Source organism: Dermatophagoides farinae, chromosome 6, assembly GCF_024713945.1.
Source record: "Dermatophagoides farinae isolate YC_2012a chromosome 6, ASM2471394v1, whole genome shotgun sequence".
NCBI lineage: Eukaryota > Metazoa > Arthropoda > Arachnida > Sarcoptiformes > Pyroglyphidae > Dermatophagoides > Dermatophagoides farinae.
Genome location: NC_134682.1, coordinates 4,621,815 through 4,638,769, shown reverse-complemented (window position 1 = coordinate 4,638,769; position 16,955 = coordinate 4,621,815). Strand labels below are relative to the sequence as shown.

The following is a 16,955-nucleotide window of genomic DNA, read 5'->3' as shown; positions in this document are numbered from 1 at the left end:
GTTGCTATTCTTTGGATGTCCCATGCTTTTATTTGATGCAATGGTTTATAGTTTGTTTTTTTTTGTCAGATAAAATTAATTTCATCTATTATAAACAATTTCAGTGAATCCATCAATCGATGACATCGGAAAAGAAAGAAAACGAAACAAAATTCACGGCAACCATCGTGATACCGTTTGAAACGTCACGACAAGCACAAATTGTTTGTCAAAGTTTAAATGTCGATTTGAAACATGAACCATCACGATTATCATCATCGATGATATGCAAAGAAATTCGTGATGATGAAAATGAATTACAAATGAAAATTGTGACTACAACTTTACGACATTTACGATTACAGATTAATTCTATTCTTGAATTTACCATTTTATTAATCGATACAATTGATCGTTTCGAATTAAAATCCGATACCAAACTATTGCAAAACAATAATAACGATGGATGATCGAATCGGATCGATTGGATCATCATTTCCAGCACCGAATATTGGCCGTTGTATTTATGGATTCGTTCTATTTCTGGTCTCAATTGTTTCATTGGTCATCTATTATCTTTGGGCTTTCATTCCACGATATCTAATTGAAATGACCGGCATTACATATTTTCCATCCAAATATTGGGCTATTTCAATACCAATTTTTTTCTTAATGTTCATATTGTTATTTGGTTTTGTTTTATATCCTGCCATTAATCTATTTCTTACACCATCATTGACGGATATATCGACCATTTATGATCGTCATTATTGTAAATCGGATCTTAAATCCAATGATGATTGGAATCAAGGTATACCACGTATTAATGATTTACCATTGGATTTTGTTTGTCAACAATTGTATTTAAAACAATGATCTATAAATGGATAAATTACATTTTTATTCTTTTTTTTTGATAATAAAAAAATTAATTAATTTCATAAAAACAATTTTAAAAAAAATAATAAAATATTTAAAAAAATTCAATTTACAATTAAAGAAAGAGAGAAAAAAATGAATTTGCATGCACAATCTGAAGCTGATCAATTAGATAAGCCTGGAATTTGATAGATTCTGTGAAAGAACCTGACAAACAAAACGAAATTGTTCACAATGTTGTACACTGATCATACGTTGAAATCGTAATTGTATCAATGCTTTTGGTACATCGATTGGTTCGGAATGTTGATAATCAAGGCATTTAAGTAAAGCATCACATAATATCATAACACCACTACGGCCAGCACCAGCACTACAATGAACTAATATTGGTGGTAATAATGGTGGTGGTTTATGTATCGAACTTGATGAATGTCGATGATGTTTATTACGACCGAAACTAGATCCATCACGATTATTTTGTCGATAAATGGCATCCATTTCTGATAGAAATGTAAGAAAACTTTGTAAATCTCCAGGTATGGAATGATCATTCCAATCAGTGTAACGAAGATGGGTAATCTGCCTTCGTTGACCATTATGTGTTAATGTTAATAAACTTAAAATATATGTCAATGTTTCAGCCGTATATGTACAGGTAATCTAGGGATAATAAAACAAAATTTAGTTTATCAATTTGATTTTCATTCCAATTCCAAAAAAAAACCTACCTCATAATCACCAAAACGTAATGCATTTTTACCTGGTTCACTTGATAACGGTAGATAAATATAACATTTTTGTGAACCAGATTCACTAAAATTTGTAACCATTACAATTAGATTGATATGTTGTTCAAAGACCATTTGCCAAAAATCCAGTGTTGTATTTGGTAATGGTCCTTGTGCGGCAATATAATGCTGTTTAATCGATCCGAATGTCATTAAAACATGTGATGCATTTATATAGCCATGTTTATTATCTTTGGTTGGTGTCAATTTAACACTATTGAAGACGGAGAAAAAAAAACGAACGAAAAATTAGAAAAAATTTATTACAAAACCCCAATACACATACCGATTTTCCTCATAAGGCAATATATCACGAAAACGATTTTTCAATATATTTTCCGTTAATGATGCCGTTGTAAATTTTGTTGTTGGATTCATTCGTGGTAATAATTCAAATTCTTTAGTAAAATCTTGATCATCAAAACTTTTACCAAAAACAATAATTCGAGAATTTGCCGTTGTTGTTGACGATGTTTTTGCTAGTGGCATTATAATTGTAGAATTATTATTATCTTCAATAGAAGATGATTTTATTGGTTCAACAGATGTTTGTTGTGTATCTTCTTGTAGATTAATATATTGATGATTTGATTGTTGTTGTTGTTGATGTTGTTGTTGTCGTTGCTGCTGCTGTTGTACTGCTGCTGTTGTTGTATGAATTGATGGTGAAATATTCGATGTTGCAAGGACATCATTATTATTATCGACATCAGTTTTTGTCATTGTTGTTGGCTGCTGTTGTTGTTCAACAATAGCTGTTGTCTCCGGCAATTCATCAATTTTTTGTGAAATAGTTGTAAATGACATTGTCATTGGTCTTGTCATTATTTGATGATTGTCATTTATCGATGTTGTACAATTATTGTTATTGTTGTTGTTGATTACATTTCGAATACCAACAAAATTATTTGAATCTAAATGTTCGATTGAAAATTTTGAACGTTTTAAATGATATGAATTAGGTGAATATGATGCCGATACGGATGATGAATTATTAAATAAATTTGGTTCAGATCCAGTTTTATTTTGTGACCAACCAAATAGACGGAAAAAATTTTTCGTTTTACTAAATTTTTTCTCACCACCAATACCCAATAATAGCAAATCTTGTTGCTGTTGCTGTGAATATTGTTGTTTATTAAATGTTAAATCTGGAACACTTGTAAAATACGGTGGTTTTTTCATCATCATCGATTGTTGTTGTTGTTGATTTATAGAAGGAGCAACGTTATGATAATGAGTGGCGTTTCCATTCTCTATTTGATTATGATTGTTTACCATCATTGACATCATTCCACCACCACCAGCACTTCCATTATTTGATTTAATCAAATTTGGATTTTGTGAATGTTGAACAAGTCTTTGTTTATGTTGTTGTTGTTGCTGCTGTTGTTGTGGTTGTTGTCCAATAAACATCAAAGGATTTAATGAATTTAAATCAGGTGAACTTGATGTAAACATTCCAGATTTTTGTAAACGTTGATGTTGATATGGTAATTGATTCGAAGGTATCATTGTCATCAATGATGATGAATCTTCATTTGGATTTGGTGGTAATGAACATCGATGATTATGAGATGTTGTTGTCACTGTTGATGATGATGATTGATCGATAGCCAAGTTCGATAAATCCGTATAATTACGATATACATTATTACCAGTAAATTGAAATGGTAATTGATTTTGTTGATAATTTTGTTGCTGTTGTTGTTGCTGATGTTGTGAAAATGAAAATTGTTGACATTTAACAGGTGAATATTGATTATTATTTGGATGATGAAAAATTTGATGTTGTTGTGGATGTTGATATAACGATGATGATGATGATGAATTGATTTGTGTATGACTAGCTGTTATGCTATTATTACCGTCACCACCACCACTAGTATCGACCATTGTTATTGTTCCGGATGCTAATCTTGATGGTATCGATGTTAAACTTTGACTCATTGTATTTGTCATTAGATATTTATGTTTTAAAAATGTTTCATAATCTGGTGGCATCCGATATGGTGGTAAAAGTTTTTTCTTTTGTTCATATGTGAGATCATTTAGATTCGATTGATTTGCATAAATTGGTATATTTTTCGTTGTTGCCAATGTCGTTGTTGAATCGGTCACAGATGTCGCTATTGTTGTTGTGGATAAATCAACATTCGAATTATTCATTTTTGTAACCGGTGCATCGTTGTTATTCGGTTGGCCACCAAGTTCACCAGATTTGAGATTATATTGATTATTAATATTCGAACAATTGATTTGAATATGATTTAAATCAATCGGTGGTTCTTGATGAGAATTCCGTTTATTACGTAACAATATATTGTCGTTATCCATATCATTATTATTCACAATGGTGGTGGTGGTGGTGGTCGTCGTCGCCGTTGTCGTTATTGTTGTTGGTATTACATCGATATTTAAATTTCCACTTGCCGACGATGTTGTGGTCGTTATAACATTTCCAGAACCAATTGTTTCATATAAAGATTGATTATTCATAAAATCTACTGTTGTATCCGTTGATTGTTGTAATAATTTATGTACAGAATTATCGGAACCATGATGTTGTTGTTGTTGTTGTTGTTGCTGTTGAATATATAATGTCGATGGATTCAATAATGTTGTTGTCGTTGATGAGGCAGATTGTATCGGTTGTTGTTGTTGTTGTTGTGATATTGATTGATCACCACCTGTAGAACCAACACCACCAGTGCTGGTAAGCTGAATCTGTATCGATTCATTTATTGGATTCAATGTCGATGTTTGTTGTAGTTGTTGATCATTTTGATTCATCACCTGTGCATTTTGTATACCTTTCATAAAATATTGATGCTGTTCAACACATGTTTGCCATATACAATTAGCATAATCACTATCATATGTTGAATAATTTTTCGAATATTTTTCTCTCTCATTTTCGATGGTAAATACTTTTTTTTGATGCATAAAATTTGCAATATCCACCCATTTGAATAATTCCAATGTATTATTATCGGTATTGACGACAAAAATTCCACGAATACAAACACCAAGGCAAACATCTTGTCCGGTATTCAGATCTCGTGCTGGAAAACCTTCCTGACCATAGCCTTCACGTCGTTGTGCTTCGCTTATATAATAGATTTCAGCAACACTTGGCGGTACACCTTGTAGATTACGATAAGCATTAATGGCACATTCAACAAGAACATCACGTGCAATTTTATTCGTAATCATTGATTTTGGAAATAGGTTGAAATTATTCAAATATTCTACCGTATGACGTTCAGGTGAATAATCACCAAATTCTGCTTGTAGACTAAAACTGGCCAATAAAATGGCATCATCACGACTACATGCAATACGGCCATCGATAACTAAATTTTTCATTGCATAAAAATAATGATAACGACTTATTTCATCGGATAAAAAATGAAAATTCGGTACAAAATATTGTAGCCGAAAATATAGACGTATTTCTTGTGCATATTTCGAAAGCTGTTTTTTTACCGATTTTGTCAAATCAATCCATTGATCGACCATTTTTTTCGAACGAAATAATAGACTAAAATATTCTGGCTGTTGAATGCCAATTTTTTGGCAAACATTTTCCAAACATTCTTGGCCAGTACTTGTTGCCAATAATGTACATTCAATACATTCATTTGTTAACAATTCAATAGGTATGACGAATAAATCTTTACTGGCAACATTATATTGTTGACTTCGTTTACCAGGTAAACGAAAAATAAAAGGCATGTTGATGATGATGATGATTTTTGGTTGAATAAAATAATTTGATTATTTATGATAAAAATTGCATATAAAATCGTCATAGTCACAACTGAAAAATTGAAAATTAAAATTAAAAAAAAATCCAACAAAAAAAAATCAACACACAAACCTTTTTTTAGTCGTTGTTTGGTTTGGTTTGGTCAAAGTTTCATTTTATCGTTTAAAGATAGATTATGCTTGATGATGGGCAATATAAATACTTTAAATTTTTCTCGCATTTAGTATTTAGTTTCTCATTTCAATGTAAAAAATAAAATAGCAGCAACAGCAGCAGTAGAAGATGTGTTTTTGCTCTATGATCGTGGTATATCTATACTCAGCAAAAAAAAAAACTGATCAACACACACAACACCATTTGATGATGATGAAAAAAAAACAGATAGCATCAGATCAGGCAATTATATTCCTATTGAATTGAATTTTTTTTTTAAAGACTGAAAAAAAAACAAAAACAAAGAAAACGTGATGTGAAAGGAATTTCTGATGAGATCTCACTGTGTGAGTGTGTGTGTGTATGTTCGTTTGTTTGTTTTTTTGGTGAACCAAGATGATTCATGATGATGATGACGATGAATAATTTGTATGAATGAAATTGTTCATGGTTGATATTATTATTGTAACCAACAACTGATCAATGGCGAAAACTTTCATTTTGTCAACTAGCAAAAAAAAATTGTTCGCATTGATGATGATGATGATGATATTGTGAAACTAACACACACACACACACACGAGTTTTGCCGAATAAGCAGGTGACTTTTTTCTTCTCTTGATTAGCTCAAAGCGATATATAAATATTACAATTTTACCTGGCCATATATTTATATATATGAAAAAAAAGCTCAATGTGTGTGTGTACATGTTATGTTGATTGTTACACCTGAGGATATTCATGCTTGTTTGATTCCAAACACATAGATGGCACCACAAATAAGTATATTCTTATTATTTTTTTTTGTTCGAGCTAAAAAGCAAAAAAAATTCTTGTATATGCAACATTTATATTGCAGACAGCTGTTGATGCATCATTTTGGATTCGCCCATTTTTTTTTCACTGATGATGATGAATTAATATTGACGATGTAAATTGCATTTGAGATTTGTGTATTTTGTGTTATCAACGATGATGATGATGATGATGATGTGGAAGGAGTGGTTTCATGGAAATCAACAACAACAACAACAAAATTGATGCTTAAAGAAGAAGAAGAAGAGAAACAAACATCAAACAATCGACAACTTGTATTTTATCTTCTGTTTGTGTGTATGTTATTGGCTTCAATTTCATTTTGGTTGTGATGATGGTGATGATGATTGTGTTTGTTTGCTATAATGATCAAGACTCTTATTTGTTTTTTTTGTGACTTCCAAAAAAACGAAACGAAACGAAACCATTGAGAACGGGAATCGTTCATTTGTTGTTTTGATCATCACCATCACCATCATCATCACAACAACATGAAACATTCGGATTTTTTTTATTCACTTTCAATCATCATGTTTTTTTTTAATCACGAATGGATTTATATTATGAGAATCAATGATGATGATGATGATGACCATCAAATGATGATGATGATTACTATCACGATTTAATGTTTTTTTTCTGGCTTCTTACTTACGTTTTGCTCTCTGTTGTTTGTGTATCCATCCATATAACTCTTTTTTGTTTGTTTGTTTGTTTACTCTGTTTCTTGGCGGATGTAATTATTAATTTTTTTTTCACCAGAAAATCTCAATTGCCAAACAACTAAAATCCATATATCCAAAATAATGTTGAAACGGTAGCAGCTACTAATTTTGGTCCAAAAGTATTATCATCCATCCATTCATCAACAACAACAACAACAATAAAAAAGTGTCCTTTTTGCACACTGCCATTTATGAAAAATGTTTTGAAATACTTCAGAAAACAACAACAACAACAACGACAGAAAAAAATTCTGGCAGCTAAAAAAAAAACAATCAACGACTTTGACAGCTGTTTTAATATTATTCCTTTAAAATTTCGAATTCAACCACCAGAATGAAAAAAATGGCCATAATTATAGAATCATCGTCATCATTATCATGCCAAAATCAATGGCTTCATAGAACTTGTTTTTGTTGTTTTATTAAAATATCGTTATCATCATTGTTATTATCAGTGTTATTATTATTATTATCATCATCATCAATAATCCAATTGATCAATACATTTAATTTGGATACAAATATTCCTGTATATAAATTCGGTCCACGTGATTCATATTTTGGCTATTCGGTTGCCGAACATATTATAAAACGTTCTAGTCAATCAACGCCAGTGTAAGTTTATTGCTTGTTCTTTATTTTATTTATTTATCTATTTTCTTCTGAATCAAATTCTCTGTTTTATTTTTCATAAATTGATTTGATGAAATGATTAATTAATCAATCAATTATGCAATATAATCATCATTTTCGATAATGATTTTTTTTCTTCATTGAATATATCTTATCATTAACTTGATAATATGATTGATTTTGATGAATGAGAATCTTATATACTATATTTATATATTGATTTCACAGATGTGTGCGTGTGTGTGTGTGTGTGTTTTTCAAGTTCAATACATGAACTTTGATGTTTTCCATTAGTCATTGCCCATCGTTTGAAAGAATCTTTTCTTTTTTTCTCGTTCTCTGAAATGAATGAATTGAATGCCCATGCACATGGTAAAACCAAAATATATGGCGCAATATCCCATATCAATACATCTGCATAATGGTGTGTGTAGTCTTGCTTTGTAAATATTTCGCCAATACTGTTTCCATAATGAAAAAAACTCAGTGATTTATCCGTTCCACATTTTTTTCGGCATTATTATTTCTATTGTGATTAAAATCATCATCATAATAATAAGGTAGATTTTCTATATAGATAGATAAATATAATACATACATACATAAAAGGTGCGGTTAGTTTTTTTTTTGCCATTTAAGTTTTTTTTTCTTATATGAAATAAATCCTCCATAAATTGAAAATTGTCATTTCTAAATTTGAAGCAAAATCCACAAAAAAACATACAAACACGTTGAATAAATTAGAAGAGTGTAGGAGAGAAACAAAAAATAATTAAAATGATCCAAATGGGATTATACAACAACCTGAAACAACGATTGAACAAATTCGAACAACTACAAAAAGAAAAAAAAGATTCGTTTTCACCGGCATCATCACATAGTACGTAACCTGACCTTTGCTTTTTGTTTAATGAGAAACAAAATAAAAATTTCGATAAAAATGATTATGACCCTAGATGGACATTTTTTTTTTAGTGAAGAAATAAAAAACAAAATTTTTTTTTTCGATTGAGAAAAAAAAGGTGTTGACCTTCATCTGAAGAAGAAGAAGAAAAAAAAAGAAGTTAAATAGAAAAAAAAGGTGTGCAACATTTCATTTTCTCCCCAACAACAACAACATCAGCAACATTCAATTAATCGAAAAAAACGCATTTCAACCGGAAATCATTCGCCCAACACACACACATATACACACTCATGTTTAATAGACATTTTGATGATGACCATATTTGGTATTCTACATATTCTAGATAAATGTGTCTTGTCTTTTTCTTGTGTGAGTTAATATGAGTAGGTGGTGGTTATGATGATGGTGGTTAATCGTCATCATCATAGATTTATTTTTTTTTTTTTTTTTTTTGGGAAAAAAAATAAAATTTCCAATTAAAGCAATATCTCATATTTGGTGGATAGATAGATGATAATAAATAAAAAACTTGTTTTGTTTGTTTGATGCAGGTTGCCATGTGTTACAATTTTGATGATGAAGATGATGATATTGTAAAACCTGAGACACCTACAGACAAAAATATGAAAATCTGAATTTAGAATTAAATTTCCGGAATTTTTTTTTCTTCTGGAAAATACATGCATATAGATCGAGAGATGGATAGAATCCAAGGTTCGATCAAAAGACATTCAACCTGATGAACTTTGTTCTTTGTTTTGTTTTTTCGTTTTACAACAATACAGTAACATTCTATTCTATATATATAATTAATGCTGGTGTTTGTATACTATGCACACACACACACATAAACACAAACACAGAGAGCAAAAGTCATCATAAATGATCACCTCTCTTATAAAATATATTTGGCTTATTTGTTCTGACAGATCATGATATTTATTTTTTGTTTTATTTTGTTGATTAGATGATTGTGGTTACCATGTCATCCATCCATAAAACACACAGACACACACACACACACAAAGGTTACCTTTTTTTCTGGTCATATTTGGTCGTAATGTTTGATGGTGTGAAAACGCACACACATATCAATTCAGGTTATCATCAATTGTCGACAAAATGGAATGATGGATCACATCAAACATTTTTATTTTTTTTTTTGCAGAATTTATTTATGGTAATGGTTGTTCTACACCATTTTATTGTACATTTCGAGGATTTTTTTTTTATTGGAAAAATCGAAATTTTTGGCACGATATATCGGTGTGTGTGTGTGTGTGTGTGTTTACCACAACTATACCTATAACCATTACACACACACACACTTGAAATATTGATTGAGTGTAAACAAAAGCAGACTAAACAAACAAAATTGGAAAAAAAAACAAAATCAAACAAATTGATGAAAATGATTCCGAAAACGGCAAGAAATACAAAAAAAAACTTGAAATCGAATCATATTTTTTGGCGGCATACAAAAATAACGTACAAACTATTTTCGAATGTTTTTTTTTTGATTTGAATTTCAAAGTCAATTGAAATTCAAACGATTGATTTTTCATATCCAATGGCCATGGATCTAAATCTGATTATCATCATCATCATCGAAGAAATTCTCCTTTTTTTTGTTTTTGTTTCAATTTTTTCTCTAATCAATTGGCATCGATTCAAACTGATGATTTGAATTGGGAATATATCTATTTTTTTCGTATACGAAAAACTACAACCACCGCAAACACGACATTTGGTTTTTAATATTGCAGAATTTTAAAAATAAATTTTTTTTTTCATTCTTTTCCAATAATATAAACATTAATGGAATGTTTGCAATTTAAATTCTTGATGATAATTGTAATAACAGATGTGTGTGTGTGTGTGTGTGTGTAAATGAAAATTTCCATAATATTTATATTCTGATTATGTTTCATTGGAATTTTATTCTATTTCTATTTTTTAATTTGTATATAATTTTTTTTGCCATGTTTTTTTTTGTTATTCTACTACTACTAGTTTACTTGTCGGTGCACCTAGAGCACAATCAGGACGTATACGTACTGGTGCCCTGTTCAAATGTGACCTCAATACACGAACACATGATTGTGTCAATCTTTATGTTGATCCGGATAATTCTACCTGTGAGTAAATTAAAGATAATTAGTAATCATTATTATCATTATGTGATTAATTATTAATTGATTTATAAACTTAGATTTAGAAAATGTTGATAAAGAAGATCAATGGCTTGGTGTTACGGTTAAAAGTCAAGGTGAAGGTGGTAAGTGATAGAGATTCGAATTTTTTTTCTCCATTTTTCTCTCATTATACAACGTATATTTCAGGTTATGTTATGGTTTGTGCACATCGCTACGTATTGAAAGGTTCCGATTTTCGTTGGGGCAATGGTATCTGTTATTCATTGACACAATTTTTGGATTATAGCCGTACATATGAACCATGTCGTGGTCGTGTTGTCAATTTGGCTCATGAACAATTTGGTTTGTTTGTTTTTTTTTTGTTAGTTTTTGGACTTATCTTAATGTTTTCTTTGTTTTTTTTATTTCAAAATTCAGGTTTCTGTCAAGCTGGTACCAGTGGTGAGATATCGAAAAATTTCGAAATTCTTATTGGTTCACCTGGTCCATATACATGGAGAGGAACAGTGTTTTCCAATAACATCCGGTAAATCCATCGATTTGTTCACTTTTCCAAACATATCTACTATCCACCACCATTACCATGACCTTATTTCCAATTTTAGCGTGTAGAACACACACATCCATTTTGGCTTTCCTTGTATTTTTGGTTTTTTTTTTTGAAAATTCATTTTACTTTTTTTTATTTATTTATTTATTTATTTATCAATTCAAATTTTGTTTTTCTTGTTTTTTTCCCAACTTTTTTTTCTTTCTCTCTTTCTTTTTTTTTCTCTTATAGGCGTGGGTATTTAACTAATTCTTTTATTTTCAAATTCTGCTGTCGCTGCTGTTTCAGTTCTTCTCTGTTGTTGTTGTTGTTGTTGTTGTCGTTGTCGTTTTTTTTCTATAATTCTGCCTTCTTCTACTTCTACTTCTTACTGCCTTATTGAAATTTTTTCTCCTATCCAAAAAAAAAAAAAAAAAATGATGAAATTCTATGCGAAAAAAAAACAATGAGAAAATTCCGCTCTACTTTGTTTTTTATTCTGGAAACGGATTTATTTGTTTCACATTTCGTTTTGCTACTATTTGCTACCAAGCTTTGTCGTTTTTTTTCCAAATTTTGATTTTTACTTTTTTTTCTTATTAATTCATTCATCACTTTTTTTTTGTTTTTTTTTCTGTTTATCGAATTTGATGATTAAATCATTATGATGTAAACAGTTATAGTATAAAAGATGATAAAACCTGGTATATGGGACCAGTGATTGAAGGTAAATCACCTGTAGATAAATATAGTTATCTTGGTATGAGCGTAGCAAGTGGTGATTTTTTGGGTGATAAAATTATTATTGCAACTGGTGCACCACGTTCCAATGGTACTGGTGAAGTAATATTCTATAGTAAAGATTCTGGCCGTATTGAATTTGATATACGTGGACGATTGCATGGTGAACAATTTGGTTCATCATTCGGTTATTCAATGGCTAGTCTTGATTGTGATGGTGATAAGTAAGTTTTTGATTTTTTTTTTCATTAATTAATCGATTAATTAATTGATTCATTCTATTTATTCGTAGACATTCAGATCTGGCTATTGGTGCACCATTCTATTATGATGGAAATGATGGTGGTGCTGTTTATGTTTATCTTGAAAAAGATCTTCGTATTGGTGCATTCCATAAACGCATTCGATTGACTGGAAAACTTGAATCACGTTTTGGTTTTGCTCTAGCTAATGCTGGTGATCTTAATCGTGATAATTTTGAAGATTTAGCTATTGGTGCACCATATGATGGTAATGGTATTGTTTATATTTATTCTGGCAGTCAAAATGGTTTGAAAACGGAACCATCACAAGTGATTAATGCAGCTGAATTACCATCACCATTGAATCAGATACGAACATTTGGTTATTCATTATCTGGTAATCTTGATTTAGATCGTAATTCATATCCAGATTTACTTATCGGTGCATATGAAAGTGATGCTATCGTATTGCTGAGATCACGACCAATTATACATATTAAAACATTTGTACAAAATAATATGACACAAATCGATCCGAATTCAAATGGATGTCCAGAAGATCCATCTAGTAAACTACCATGTTTTACCGTGAAACCATGTTTTCAATTCACTGATTTAAGTAGTGCTATGAATTCATTGTCAAAATTTGCATTACGTTATCGTATTGAAGCTGAAACATTCACAGGTATGATTTTGAAAATTTTAATTCATTTGCATTGAATCTAATTGATTTCAAACAACAAACAAACACAGGAACACAGAAATATTATCGTGTAATATTTCGAAATTCATTGGAAAATGCACCAAACATTGTTGAAAAGACCATTTCATTAGGTTTGTTTTGTTTTGTTTTCATGTTTTGTCTCGATTAAACCATTTTTTTTCATTCATTCATTCATAGATTATGGTTATACACGTGAATATTGTACAAAAGAATTGATTTATCTGAAAGAAAAACAAGATATACAAAATAAAATTGCATTTAAATTATCATATTCATTGAAACAAACAAAACCAGAATTACCACATGAAGGTGATCCATTACCAGATATAAATGAATATCCAATATTGGATCAACAAGAAGCACAACGTATATTCTATGCAAAATTCAATAAAGAATGTGGACTTGATGATGTTTGTGATAGTAATTTATTATTGAAAGCTGAATTATTACGTGCAATGAAAAAAGAACGAAATAATTATACAATGATATTGGATGATGATAATATTGTCATGAATATTAGCTTATCGAATCGTGGTGAACCAGCCTATGATACAGCGATTATTATTGATCATTCACCAAATATAAGTTATGTTGGCCGTAAAATTACCGATGATCAAGTGGATTGTGTTCCATACAAAAATCATGTCCGCTGCGAGATAGGTAATCCATTCAATAAGGGACGAACCGATTTTCAGCTTCGTTTCAATAGCTATAATATTGAAGATCGTGAACATGAATTTTTCATTCGTGTTGCTGTTTCAACGTATGTTGATAATTTTTTTTCTTGATTTATAAACTAGTTATATTAATTTCATTTTTTTAGATCTTCGAATGATATATCTGGTTTGGATAATAAGGCTGAATTCTATACCGAAATACAACGACGTGCTGAATTAGAATTGACCGGTGTTTCGGTGGAAAAAGAAGTTCATTTTGGTGGTGAAATTCGTGGTGAAGCAGCCATGAGATTTGAAGATGAAATTGGTGAAAAAGTTATTCATCGATATATTGTTACCAATAAGGGACCATTACGTGCCAGAGATGTAGCCGTTCTCATTGATTGGCCATATCAAATTGATAGTGGTCGTGAATTTGGTAAATGGATTCTGTATATTTTGTCCAAACCAAGTGTTAGCAACCAGGTTGGTTATTGTGATCTGGATTCTCGATATGTAAATCCGAAAAACTTTGAAAGTGTCAAAGATGATACGGACAAACGAAGACGAAGACGTCGTCGTAATGTTGATACACAACAAATTCGTGATAAAGATGGCCATACACATAATATTGCACATTTAACGTGTGGTTCTGGTGCACGTTGTGTAAAGATTCGATGCTGGATCTCACATATTGATGCTAATCGTACAGCTGTAAGTTTTTCTTTCAAAAAAAAAAAAAATTTTCAATTTATATTATAATTTTAATCTTTTTAAATTTCTTTTTTGTTCATTCAAAGATTATCAGTGTCCGTTCACGATTATGGAATGCAACATTTATTGAAGATTTTTCTCATTATCATCATGTTACCATACAATCAAAAGGACGTATTCAATTGAATCCATTATATAATATAATACAGGATGAACGTGATGATAGTTTTATGGTTAGTGTTATGAAAAAAAAATTGAAAATATCTTATTAATATTTTTTTCCCCGTTTGATTTAGATTGAAACCCATGCCTATCCAGATGTGATACATAAAATACCACAAGCAAGTTGGTGGTGGTATTTATTGGCCATTATTATTGGATTAATTATTCTATCAATAATTATTTGTGTACTATGCAAGGTAAGATATGTACTAACTTTTATGTGAAACATTTTCAATTTGTTGATTTTCTATTTATTATTAGACTGGTTTCTTTAAACGAGATAAAGGCTATCAGCATGTTGATCAAAATGATCGAAATGAATCAAATTGATGATCAATGAGAATACCACCGGTTTTAGAATTTTATTGGGCAGCAACAACAACAACAATAGAAGAAAAAAAAATGTGATTATATTTTGTCAAACACGATTTACCGAATATTTATATAACCATTTCAAATAACCGGGACGTATACACACGCACACACACACACACACATTTATATTGCTTTCATCATGATTCATATACCATTCAATTACTTCATTCGTCATCGTCATTGTCGTTGTTTTCCATCCATGTCAAATCAATCGATCAACAGATCAATCAACCAATACATTCCTCCTCCTACACACAAACACACACACAGAAGAGCAACTAATTAATTGATTTCGAATTTTTTTTTGTTTCGGTTTAAAATATTAATAATCAAACGTTATACAAAAAACAACGCACATACATACATTCATCAGTCCTTTTTTTTTGTTCTAACCACACATCATATCTCTTTATTTTCATTTTTATGTTTTTTTTTGTATTGTAAAATTATTATTCATTTATTCATTGATTTTTCTTCGTCATTTACATTTTTATTTTGAAAAATTCTCAATTTCTCTGTTTTCTTCAATCATTGAATTGTGTGACAACAAACAATTCAGATTTTTCATCAATTTATTGGATCAAATTGTAGTATCATTTGTTGCATTTGATCTGTTTCAATCAATGCTGTCATATCTGATGTATCACTTAATGGTGATAATAAATTCAATGGTGTTTCCAGTGGTGGTGGTGGTGGTAACATTGAGTTTTCTGGTGATGGTGATCCCGATGAATACATTGATAAAAGATCATCATGTACTACTTTTGTCGTTTGTGTAGGCGGTGTTATAAAATCAACAAGTTTTGGAAGATTTTTTAGTGTTTTAAATGTTTTGGATTCTTGATTCGGTAACGATTGATTAGAGAATGGAATATTTTTTGTTGCACCACCAATACTATCATCGCCATTTAGTATTGGTGATTGTTTTGACTTTCTTATGGTGGGTATCTTTGATGTTGTTGTTGTTTTCGTTGAAATTATCGTTGTTGTTATTATCTCTTTTGGTTTTACATTTTTAATTTTCGGTTTAACTGTAAGTTGTTTTATTGTTGTTGTATTATTATTCTTATTCTCTAAATTTTTAATATCAGGTGGAGGTTTTTTAAATGTAATTTTCAATCCTGTATGCGGAGAATTACGGCATTGAATCATTCCACAAATTGTACAACAGATGCCCAATATAAAAACACCGATAATGGCAACAATTCTATATGTTTCTTGTTTATCTGGTGAAAACCAACAAGCAAAACTATTATAACCACAATAAATTTTATTACAAATCTTTTCAAATGATTCAAATGTATTATTTTTCAATTTACGTGAATATTCAACATTACATTCAGCGGCAACATTCATTTCACATTCCAATGTATTCCATATGAAACAGCAAAATTCTTTTGTCGCATAAAACTATATTATTATTGTCCGTGTGTGTGTGTTTGTGGAAAATTATCAAAAGTCAATAAATTCAAAACAAAATATAAAAGTAAACAAACAAAAAAAAAAACTTACATAACGTTCAATATGTATCCGCCATAGCTGATGTGATGATCGTTCACAATCATAAAATCGTTTCCATATTGATTGGCTACAATTCAATGTATTGGATAGACCATAAACAGATTTATATGGATAACGTAATGTATATAATAATTCCGTATCATTCAATTGATTACGGTGTTTATTCAATATAAATAATTTATCCACATTTTTAGCATTTTTTTTATAAAACATTATCAATGGCCATATTGATTGAAGATAATCATCATTCGATGAAATATGTATTGTGATGCCCATTTTTTATTTTTTTTTTTTTTTTTTTTTTTTGAAACAAAAATATTTGGAAACAAATTTCATTTCATAAACGGATTGTTTTTTTAATAAACAATAATCAATACCATTATTGATTGATTTGATTGGAATTTAATATAATCAATTTAT

At 30.0% G+C, this 16,955-nt stretch overlaps 5 protein-coding genes across 5 annotated transcripts; 3 read left to right on the top strand and 2 right to left on the bottom strand.

Annotated features, from left to right (window-relative positions):
• Positions 1–18: 18 nt before the first annotated feature.
• Positions 19–449, top strand: Tcs6 (Threonyl-carbamoyl synthesis 6). The gene has a single exon (XM_075732021.1). It carries the CDS (start codon positions 120–122, stop codon positions 447–449), a length of 330 nt encoding a protein of 109 aa, XP_075588136.1. The 5' UTR covers positions 19–119.
• Positions 442–855, top strand: PIG-P (phosphatidylinositol glycan anchor biosynthesis class P). Its single transcript, XM_047057386.2, has one exon. It carries the CDS (start codon positions 442–444, stop codon positions 853–855), a length of 414 nt encoding a protein of 137 aa, XP_046913342.1.
• Positions 856–858: 3 nt separating this feature from the next.
• Positions 859–6,311, bottom strand: Pez (protein tyrosine phosphatase non-receptor pez). Its single transcript, XM_075732009.1, has 4 exons — positions 5,533–6,311; positions 1,936–5,472; positions 1,590–1,863; positions 859–1,521 (listed from the first exon to the last, which is right to left on the bottom strand). Exons 2-4 carry the CDS (start codon positions 5,385–5,387, stop codon positions 1,027–1,029), a joined length of 4,221 nt encoding a protein of 1,406 aa, XP_075588124.1. The 5' UTR covers positions 5,388–5,472; positions 5,533–6,311; the 3' UTR covers positions 859–1,026.
• mew (multiple edematous wings) lies at positions 6,057–15,517 on the top strand. Its single transcript, XM_047056594.2, has 14 exons — positions 6,057–6,357; positions 6,434–7,730; positions 10,669–10,793; positions 10,868–10,933; positions 10,998–11,153; positions 11,229–11,337; positions 12,018–12,305; positions 12,374–13,008; positions 13,077–13,157; positions 13,225–13,810; positions 13,871–14,417; positions 14,504–14,650; positions 14,714–14,836; positions 14,901–15,517. The coding sequence occupies exons 2-14, from the start codon at positions 7,450–7,452 to the stop codon at positions 14,967–14,969; spliced, it is 3,213 nt and encodes a 1,070-aa protein (XP_046912550.2). The 5' UTR covers positions 6,057–6,357; positions 6,434–7,449; the 3' UTR covers positions 14,970–15,517.
• LOC124493432 (uncharacterized) lies at positions 15,423–16,840 on the bottom strand. The gene is made up of 2 exons (XM_075732018.1): positions 16,527–16,840; positions 15,423–16,424 (listed from the first exon to the last, which is right to left on the bottom strand). The coding sequence occupies exons 1-2, from the start codon at positions 16,809–16,811 to the stop codon at positions 15,582–15,584; spliced, it is 1,128 nt and encodes a 375-aa protein (XP_075588133.1). The 5' UTR covers positions 16,812–16,840; the 3' UTR covers positions 15,423–15,581.
• Positions 16,841–16,955: the final 115 nt, after the last annotated feature.

Bases quoted from the DNA above. Each gene is read 5' to 3' on its own strand.
- mew (XM_047056594.2), top strand. From the start codon at position 7,450: ATGAAAAAAATGGCCATAATTATAGAATCATCGTCATCATTATCATGC. The intron at 10,794-10,867 runs GTGAGTAAATTA...TTATAAACTTAG, and splicing joins TGATCCGGATAATTCTACCT to ATTTAGAAAATGTTGATAAA. The intron at 11,154-11,228 runs GTTTGTTTGTTT...TTCAAAATTCAG, and splicing joins TTTGGCTCATGAACAATTTG to GTTTCTGTCAAGCTGGTACC.
- Tcs6 (XM_075732021.1), top strand. From the start codon at position 120: ATGACATCGGAAAAGAAAGAAAACGAAACAAAATTCACGGCAACCATC.
- PIG-P (XM_047057386.2), top strand. From the start codon at position 442: ATGGATGATCGAATCGGATCGATTGGATCATCATTTCCAGCACCGAAT.
- Pez (XM_075732009.1), bottom strand. From the start codon at position 5,387: ATGCCTTTTATTTTTCGTTTACCTGGTAAACGAAGTCAACAATATAAT. The intron at 1,864-1,935 runs GTATGTGTATTG...CGTCTTCAATAG, and splicing joins TTGCCTTATGAGGAAAATCG to TGTTAAATTGACACCAACCA. The intron at 1,522-1,589 runs GTAGGTTTTTTT...TATTATCCCTAG, and splicing joins TACGTTTTGGTGATTATGAG to ATTACCTGTACATATACGGC.
- LOC124493432 (XM_075732018.1), bottom strand. From the start codon at position 16,811: ATGGGCATCACAATACATATTTCATCGAATGATGATTATCTTCAATCA. The intron at 16,425-16,526 runs GTAAGTTTTTTT...ATAATAATATAG, and splicing joins GGATACATATTGAACGTTAT to TTTTATGCGACAAAAGAATT.